The sequence below is a fragment of the Sinocyclocheilus anshuiensis genome, unplaced genomic scaffold (assembly GCF_001515605.1).
Source record: "Sinocyclocheilus anshuiensis isolate Anshui unplaced genomic scaffold, SAMN03320099.WGS_v1.1 scaffold508, whole genome shotgun sequence".
In the NCBI taxonomy this organism is placed as follows: domain Eukaryota; kingdom Metazoa; phylum Chordata; class Actinopteri; order Cypriniformes; family Cyprinidae; genus Sinocyclocheilus; species Sinocyclocheilus anshuiensis.
In genome coordinates, this window is record NW_015555744.1 from 719,273 (window position 1) to 728,682 (window position 9,410).

A 9,410-nucleotide genomic window follows, 5' to 3' on the forward strand; every position below is an offset into this window, starting at 1 on the left:
AGGATCCCAATTCGTCAGTCATCCGACGTGACGTAGAGAGTGACCGACTGAAAGGGAACGTCTCGGTTACGTATGGTAACCCTCGTTCCCTGAAGGAGGGAACGGAGACGTCACGTCCCGTCGCCACAGCTCCTGTACCACCGCTGAGCGGCCGGGTCACCGGCTCGGCTCCTCAGCGAAAACCTGAATATGCGCTGCATCTGCTGCCTACTTATACTCACGCTGTGATCAGCGGCAGCTGGATGCAATAATCGCATGCCAATGTGCATTGGCTTGTTTAGTTTACACTCGAAGTAGATTGGTCTCTCTAAGCGAGATCCCAATTCGTCGGTCATCCGACGTGACGTCTCCATTCCCTCCTTCAGGGAACGAGGGTTACCATACGTAACCGAGATGTTACGGCCACATTTTCCTGAAATTTACACTGTGTTTGGCAGAGCTTTCCGACAGCGTGACATGATCAACTGCGAGCATTGGACTGTATGCAAAATAGCAGCGATGCAACACAGCGATTACCAATGGAAATAAAGACGCCATCCGCCGCCTCTTACAGTTGCCACTAAGAAGAAATGCTATTAGCAACCAACAGTCAGTTGAAAGACGCTGTGACCTCCAGCGATTTAATCAATGTCATTGTGAATGCCCCTTTAGGATGTTGAGGTACCATTGTGTTGTTTTCAACAAAGAAGAGGCGTTCAGGGCCAATGACAATTTGTTGGTGATGGCAAACACCCATTAACCTAAGGCTGCTGTTATCTCCACCGCCACATTGTTGATGCGCTGCGAGTAATGAACTGCTCTGGACCATCTGAAGTAAACAATCATCTCTTTTTTTACTATAGCATTAATAGAGAGGTTGTTGTTCCAGCACCAGGTTGCAAGCGGTCTCACCTCTTCCCTAGGCTGTCTAACCATTAGTGATGCTAATAGAGGCGTTGAATGCAGACTTAATGATTGCTCTGATATTTGGTGATACACTCGTGGTATTACGAACGACTGTCTAGGAAGACAGAGTTATTTGCTTAGTCTAACTGCAGCAAGTTTGTTAGGGTCTGGGGAAAGACTGTGATCAATGCCAAGATGAAGTAAACATCAGCCGTTTGACATATGAGATTTTGTTGTCTAGGTAACAAAGTGCAATAAGGATGACATATGCAATGCCATCATCCATGGAGCAGTTGTGCTTGCAGGTGTGTGCTTAGAGGTCCGTTGTGGAAAGGTGGTCTTAATGTTTGTGACACCCACATTGCCCAGTCTCTCAAAACACTAGAATCACACAATGACTGGAGTAAATGCAGTGGGGCGAAAGTCACCGAAGTCATTTTGGCACTCAGATGATGGAGGTTGATTTGAAACATGACAGCCTGGCCAAGGTGGATTTCAAGATCTCTGTAATGTCTGCAGAATATTACCCATCTTTCAAATATAGCTTAATATTAGTAGAGGAATAACCTGGTTAAAATTTTCAGCAGCAAATGGGTGCTTTAGTTGTTAAAACGTCCTCTGAGGCACACAGAGATTATTTAAATATCCATTATTGACCTGTCCTATTCAGCTACTACATGCTCATAAATCACAGACATGTCCCATAGGTCAGCTGTGTATTCGATATGGATATGAAATTTTAGAAAGAACTAACAGTGTCTGATTCTCTCTCCTGCTGTGTTTGAGTGATGTGTGTTGAATTTAAAAGCATTGTTCATCCAAAAAAGTGAATTCTGTCATGATTTATTCAACCTTACAGTTTTTGTTTTTTTTTCCTTTGTTTTCAATTTTTTTTTTTTTCAATGGGGTACAGTGTTGTGTTTGACCCCAATGACTTTCATAGTTTGGAACAATTTTATTCAACCTCATGTCTGTTCAAACCTCACTTTTTGGCTTTATTTTTTTTCCCCAATGGGGTACAGTGTTGTTTTGGACCCCATTGAGTTTCATTGTTTGGAAACATGAAACTTTTTAATTGTATTTATTGGATGAACTAAGGTTGATTGTTTGGAGTTTACACACACACACACATGTAAAAAGAAAATGTTTTTCATTTATTATTAAGAAAATGAATACATTAATAATATCATAGCATTTGTTCTCTATAGGAAAACTGTAAGGGTTCAATTGACATATACTGTACAGGGACATATTGTAAAGGTCAATATCACTCATGCCTCAATCACACACACACACACACACACAGAGCTGGGTCACCTCCATAGTCACAGCAGGGTCATCAATAACTGTCACTTCAGTAATTGGCCGTCACCATACTCTTTGTAGAGGAGATGAAGTGCTTGTTCGATACGATTACATTCCATTTACTCATCAATTTCAGCAGCAAAAAGATTTCATAGTGCACACAGAACCTCACCACACAAGACCTAAGCATAGCATGATTCTTTTTATGCATCAGTTCTGAACTATAAGACATTTTGAAGGATTATATGTTCCGTTATTTAAGCTCGCTGAAGTGCTCCAATTTTTTATTCCACTGCCACCCCTCCTCAAGCTCACACACACCCTAAATGTGCCATCATTTCATGGTGGCTTGAGGGGATGAAAATGAAAACACCATTGACATTAGGCTGAACCAATCCTCCCACTTCCACGCATAAGTTCATTAGTCCATACCAGACACAGATGGAAAATGGCTACTGAAAGAAAGGTGGCTTGTTCAAATGACAGGCATTAGATTAATGGCCTGTACGCTATATGTTCTGGAATTCTGAACACACGCGATGCATATGGTGCTGTAAGGTGCCCTTCATGTGTGACATTGCAGTGATACAGAACTGCAATTCCGGGTTATGGCGGTGCTTGCAGTGTATTTCTGTAAATCCATCTAGCTCTATTCTTGTCATTTCTCTTTGCTATTGCCAAGACTTTTTTTATTTGCTTTTATCATGCTATCATACTCAAACAGTTGTGACGAACATGTGATGCCAGCAATAATGCAATATCTCTCTTCCTCAGATAACAGTGTTTCGGATGGGATCAGAGGGACACCAGGACATTGATCTGGCCATTCTAACAGCACTTCTGAAAGGTAATATTTGTACATTTGTGGATGCTCATATCATATGTATCTATAAACTTGTTGGTTTAATTCACGGTCTTCAACAGGGGTCTGCAGTGGGGAGATTTTTGTGGGGGGGAAAAAATAAAAAAATACAGTATCATTTTCGACCAAAGCTAAAATTTATGAAGTTTAAATAAATGTTCGGTTGTCTCCCCCGTATTCATTGAAGTACATAACTCTTACAAATTGATATGTACCTCTGGTACTTCTTTTGTAAAACCATATTAACTCTTTACCCGCATTGACGAGTTATCTCGTCTTTTAGAAGACAACGCTTCCTCGCCAAAGACGGGTTTTTACGGCTTTTCGTGTTTTCACTGTTATACGCTAGGGGGCGCTATTACACATCTTCTGAACGAGTACAAAACCTCCCGAACAAAAACACATGCGCACAGGACGGAGAAACGAGCGATCTCTTATGTAAACAGATGCATATGAAAAATAATGCGATCATCAGCAATGGCAGCATATAAATGAAAACTGCATAATGTTACGGAGTAAAATGTTGATCCAGGAAGTGGTATGTCTGTGCACGCTTTGGCGGTGTTGATAGAAGTGATTTACTGGATTTATGCTTTTATAATCGTACTGAATATTACCCAGATGTAGTTGTTGATAAAAAAATATGATTTTCTCACCTTTTTGCTCAAAAGTATGCATTTTTATGAAACCTACCTACATTCAAGTGTTGATAAAAAATAATGCTTTAAGCTAGAATAAAACTGGCTCTGATCTTTATTTTTGTGTATTGCATATTCAAATATTCATACAGCAAAATATTCTGGAGATTTTAGTGAAATTTTAGTGAAAATCATCAAAATCGCTGGCAGTGGCTGGCAACTTTTTTCAAAAATGCTGGCAGGGAAAGAGTTAAAAAGATGATGTCAGTTTAATGTTGTACATCTTTGTTTTTTTTGTGTTTTTATCATTTTAATTATGATTATTTTAACATAACCCAATTTTAATATAAACCAAAAGTGATCAGTGGCCTATAAATGTTTGAAGACCCCTGGTTGTAAAATAATCATGAGGGCTATCTTAAACATCTTTATGTGAGTTTCCAAGTGATTCACAGAAGTGTCCTTCAGGTTCTGTCAGTCAAAACATTCATAAAACTATAAGTACTATTCCCCATCTTACTTATAACATTATATCTTTCATAAATAGATTGCATCCAAAGATATTTCTGATCACACACTAACTTCCATTTTACTGCCCACCAACTTTTTAGTGCCTGCAATTGTCAGGTTAACATCACATTTAACACTGAAAGGAGTGAGTAAAGTGCAAGCTCTACTGGCTGTGCTTCTAAAGACCCACTTTTAAATCCAATACAAAAGATGGGATTCCAGTGAAGCCTTTTCTTCAAGAGCTCCATGAGCTGCTCTGAAAGCCAGCAGCATGGCTTTTGCATAATTCATAGTACTGTGCAGCGCATCTAAAGAATTATTTACTCGTGCAGTTCCTAGCTCTCTTCTTTTTCCTTAATGAATGTATAAGGGATGTATATCAGTTGATATATAGTCAAAAAACAGATATTTGTATAGTATTTTTGATTAATTTAGGCCATATTTATATCACTAATGCTTGCATGTACTTTAAAATGCATGCTTGTTGCTATCTTAAATGTCTTTATAGCAAACTAAGTGAATCATTTGATTGCTGATTTAGAGAGTATATGATATGCTAATGACTGGAAACATGGAATATTATATCACGCTTTTATCAGTAGCTCAGTCTTATCCATGCGAAAAGGGCTTTTGCATTTTTTCATTGAACACAGTTGTGAATATCTGACAAATACTGAAAGTGTAAGGATTTATTACGATGTAGTGTGAAATTAAAGCGAGAACATAAAGCTAACCTCTGCTAGAGTTCAAAGCAACAGAAAACAGCAATTAAAGCTCATCCTCAGAGACTTAATTATACATAATTATGTGACCAATCTTTGCTGATACAGTGCCTTCTTGTTGCTGAGGACTTGTTTCATCTGGCATCAATATAGTTACTAAATACATCCTGAACTTCAAAAGCACAAGGTGCTCCACATGGCCATTTCCGAGTATTACAGACCTCCATGTCCGTATTTTAGGTTTAACAGAGTCGGGCAGGATATTTCCGAGCACTTAACTGAGATTATGCAAATATGGTTTAATACATGGCGACACCTAGACAAGCCACGGAGGTGTCTATTTAATAGACTGTGTCTGGAAAGATTACCCTCATAAAAGTAAATGTAGAAGCACCAGGCCAGAGTAAGTAAAGACAAATGTCCTGCTGCTCAGGGGGAAGGTTTATTAGCTTGAAGCAGGAGCGGAGCAAAGAGCCAGAGACCCTGGAGAGTGCTTTCCTCTGTGATTTATCTTTAGAATCAGCTTTTTAAACAGGCATAACGCTATGCATTGCAATGATGCGAGAGCTGGGGATTCCTTAGGATTCTCTGCTGTGAGAGGCGCTTGTGAATCAATGGGAGTTAAGGGGGTTCAAGCATGCAAATGATTTTGAAGACATCAGACTGTAAGATTAGTAATGTTTAATAGGCATTTAGTTACACACCGCATCCATCATTGTATATGCTCTCGTTAACCCTTTAGGCGCCAGGGATTTTTGGGAAAAAATGCTGGATTTTGACATCAAGATTTAAAAAGCTTGTGGCTTGAAAGGGCTTAAAGATAGACATCTACTGTAAATTAGAAAAATGTTGGGCATGACCGAAAGTTTATGTGGGGTGTACATGATAGCTCACTTACTCTGCTATTTCCTCGAACACTTTGAATAGGAACGTGACGTAATTTTGGTCTAGAATCGAAGTACTACATGTCTGCCATCTAGTGGTAGGGAATAAAAATGAGATATTACACCATATTAGGAACAACAGTCTATTTTATTAAGTATGACGTCTTGTCGCAATTTTGCGACTTTGGCGCTAAGAGGGTTAACATATTCCCCAGGGCTTTTTAATATGGTTTTGTTAAAGCAAATGAACTAACCTTAATTATGTGCCCTTTTGCTTGTCTGTCCAGGGGCCAATGCATCAGCTCCAGATCAACTGAGCCTGGCTTTGGCCTGGAACAGAGTTGACATCGCTCGAAGCCAGATCTTCATTTATGGACAGCAGTGGCCTGTAGGCAATATCCACTCACTCCAACTCTGTAATTCATTTAGATATAGATACAGAGATGTTGATTACAGAGGGGACTAGAAGCACTTCTGTGTAACTCTGACTCTAATTATACACAGTAGATGCTAATGATGGTGGGCTGCATTTCAACCAGATTAAAATTCATGAAATTGATTCATTGCTGTGCACCTGTATGTCTGTTCTAGTGTGTGCCGGTGGTGTGGGTTCTGGACCTGTAAGCTTTGTTTATGTGTGGTTAGGTGGGCTCTCTAGAGCAGTCTATGCTGGACGCACTGGTGCTGGACAGAGTGGACTTTGTGAAGCTGTTGATTGAGAATGGAGTGAGCATACACCGCTTCCTGACGCTGTCCAGACTTGAAGAGCTCTATAATACGGTAATGTAGCTATGTCAGATTTGAATGAGATTTTAAATCTTAGGTTCCCTTTCATGGGAACTTCGAACTGCGTCCTCTAGGGGTCGCTATGGGGAACGCCTCGTCGTGACCCATGTCTGAAGCATACATTGAAAAAACACCAACTCGTTGGCCGGCGACAGCCATGACGTCACTACCGGTGCGACTATATATATATATATATATATATATATATAATGACCTATAGTGAAAAAAATATGCATATGCACTGAAAAAAATTTACCTGTGATAAAGTGGTTTAAGACCAAAAATATAGCGTTTAACATTTAATTACATGGATAGTAATTTTAAAGGTGATAGCAGGTAGATTTAGCTTCTTAAAGGGGCAGTTCACCCAGAAATGAAATTTGTGGTATAATTTACACACCCTTTTGGTTGAACAGTCCCTTTTAGGTAACAACAACACATGTTCTTATTTGTTTTTCAAGTACTATTTGTGGTTAGATGTAACTTTTTAAAGGTTATATTTGTTTCTGTTTGCCTTAAATAGAGGCATGGTCCATCCAACACCTTATACCACCTTGTCAGAGATGTGAAAAAGGTAAGAACTCAGTGTGTGTGTGTGTGTGTGTGTGTGTGTGCGTGTGTGAGTGGATGTCAGACTGTGAGTGTAAGTGGTAGATTAGTCTTAGATTTCTGTTGCACATTTAGCAAAGGTGTCTTTCTTGCTGCTTAGCCGGACAGAGAGATTTGGCCAATTAGTTGCTTTTTTTCTGTCTGTGTCCTCTCTTGCTCGTTTCAGTGATTTTCAGACAATAAAACAGTCAGAACAATGGGTGTGTTGCTTCTTAGGGTGCTCGTGTGTAGTTAGTTTTTCTTAGTTACTATTCCTAAGTGCATTTTCAAGGCATAATGGGGCACACGGTTGCCTTCTTTTTGCACTCTGGTGATTTTCGCAGTCTTTATGTAGTAACATTTGTGCATGAACTGCAATTTCAACTTGTAAAAGACTCAGTGCAGGTACACCTGCACTGAGGTTTTTGGTCTAGTCTTCTCTTTGTCCAAAAAATACTTTTTTTGTACTTTGAAGGCGCAAACCTTCTCTGTGTCCCTAGAGATTAACATGTTAAACTGGGTGTCACATCAACTGATTCTAGCACAGCATTTCTTGCACAATTGAAATGCAGCTTCACCTGTGATTCTGATCAGCCAGTTGAAGCATTTTGTGGCATTTGCTGAGGTTGAAGTAATTAGCCCAGCTTAGAAGATCTGTGGTCGCTCTGCGTTGGTAATTACAGAACCAGAGCAGAGTCTACAGTAGTTATCATAGTCTGAAGGCAGGATGTGGGATGTAATTTTGCTCAAATGGATTTGGCTCATAGATCTAATGCAAGGAGGAATCTTAGGTCTTCATGTTCGCTTCATGTTGTTAAGTCTTACAATCAAAATTTCATCACCCTGATAAGGATTCTCTAATTAGAAAAGCTCACTAATATCGGCATAAACGTAAAGATGAGTCAAATCATTAAATTAGCAACTGAGGCATCGCTCCTTATCACTTCCCCCCGCTCTTTCTTTGTCCTGCCCATTATTGGACTCCATTCTTCTCCTTTCTCTCTCCTACGCTCTTAACTCTCTGTTGTTTTTGTTTTTGTAGAGAGGCTCTTTTTTTTTTTACGATCAGTTCAATATGGCACCAAACCCTGATTCTAGACTTGCTTGGTCTCCGTGGGATGTCTGTCCCTTTAATATGATTCTGTCTCACTGACCTTGTGTGTTCTTTCCAAGCAAGAATATCCAGGGTTCAGTGTGGTCTCAGACTTTTGGATCTCACTGTACTGTCTGTTTCCCCATATATACACTACCATTCAAAACTAAAAAAAAAAAAATTATTATTCATCAAAGTAAATGAAAAATAAAAAATTAAATCACAGTTTCCACAAAAATATTACGCAGCACTACTGTTTTCAACACTGATAATAATAAGGAATATTTTTTAACACCAAAATAGCATATTAGAATGATTTCTTTCATCATATGGGACTGCAGACTGCAGTAATGCGACTTTGCAATCACAGGAATAAATAACATTTTTAAAAATGGATTGAAATAGAAAACAGTTATTTTAAATTGTGATAATATTTCATAATATTGCTGTATTTTTGATCAAATAAATGAGTATAATACCCAACTTTCAAAAACATTTTTAAAATCTTACCAAATTTTGAATGGTATATGTATGTATTTATAAATATATATGTCTCACTGACCTTGTGTGTTCTTTCCAAGCAAGAATATCCAGGGTTCAGTTGGATCTACCTCAAGGTGAATCAGAAAATCTTCAATTATCTTGATTCCTTCTAGCAATATGTTGGTGTGTTTGTGGAGTGAGAACGTATGGGTGTGTATGTAGTTGAGAGCGTGGGTCGTTTCTGACCTTACCGTTTGTTTGTATTTTCATAGCCAGAACTGTTGGCACAGGTACAGTGTTGCCATGAGTAACCTTCTTGTCTTCAGGGTAACCTGCCCCCTGACTACCGCATCAGTCTGATTGACATCGGATTGGTAATTGAATACCTCATGGGCGGAGCCTATCGCTGCAATTACACCAGGAAGAGATTTCGGACCCTCTATCACAACCTTTTTGGACCCAAAAGAGTATGTTATTAAACGAAATGGCATGTAGCTCTAAAAGGGCATCATACTGAGATTTCAAGAATGAAGTTGTAACATTACAAGAAAAAAGACGTGATGTTAGCACCATCCACTAGAGCAGTGGTCGCCAACCCGTCGATCGCGATCGACTGGTAGATTTTTATCACTGTCCAGTAGATCCCGAAAAAAA

At 39.2% G+C, this 9,410-nt stretch overlaps 1 protein-coding gene across 1 annotated transcript in view; it reads left to right on the forward strand.

Moving 5' to 3' along the window:
* The window catches only part of LOC107673407 (transient receptor potential cation channel subfamily M member 3-like), a 104,892-nt gene that overhangs the window by 75,894 nt on the left and 19,588 nt on the right, over nt 1–9,410 (forward strand). Inside the window, exons 9-14 of the mRNA XM_016466987.1 lie at nt 2,965–3,037; nt 6,094–6,194; nt 6,452–6,586; nt 7,116–7,166; nt 8,855–8,890; nt 9,083–9,223. Coding sequence (XP_016322473.1) covers nt 2,965–3,037; nt 6,094–6,194; nt 6,452–6,586; nt 7,116–7,166; nt 8,855–8,890; nt 9,083–9,223 — 537 coding nt within the window. The remainder of the gene's footprint in view (nt 1–2,964; nt 3,038–6,093; nt 6,195–6,451; nt 6,587–7,115; nt 7,167–8,854; nt 8,891–9,082; nt 9,224–9,410) is intronic.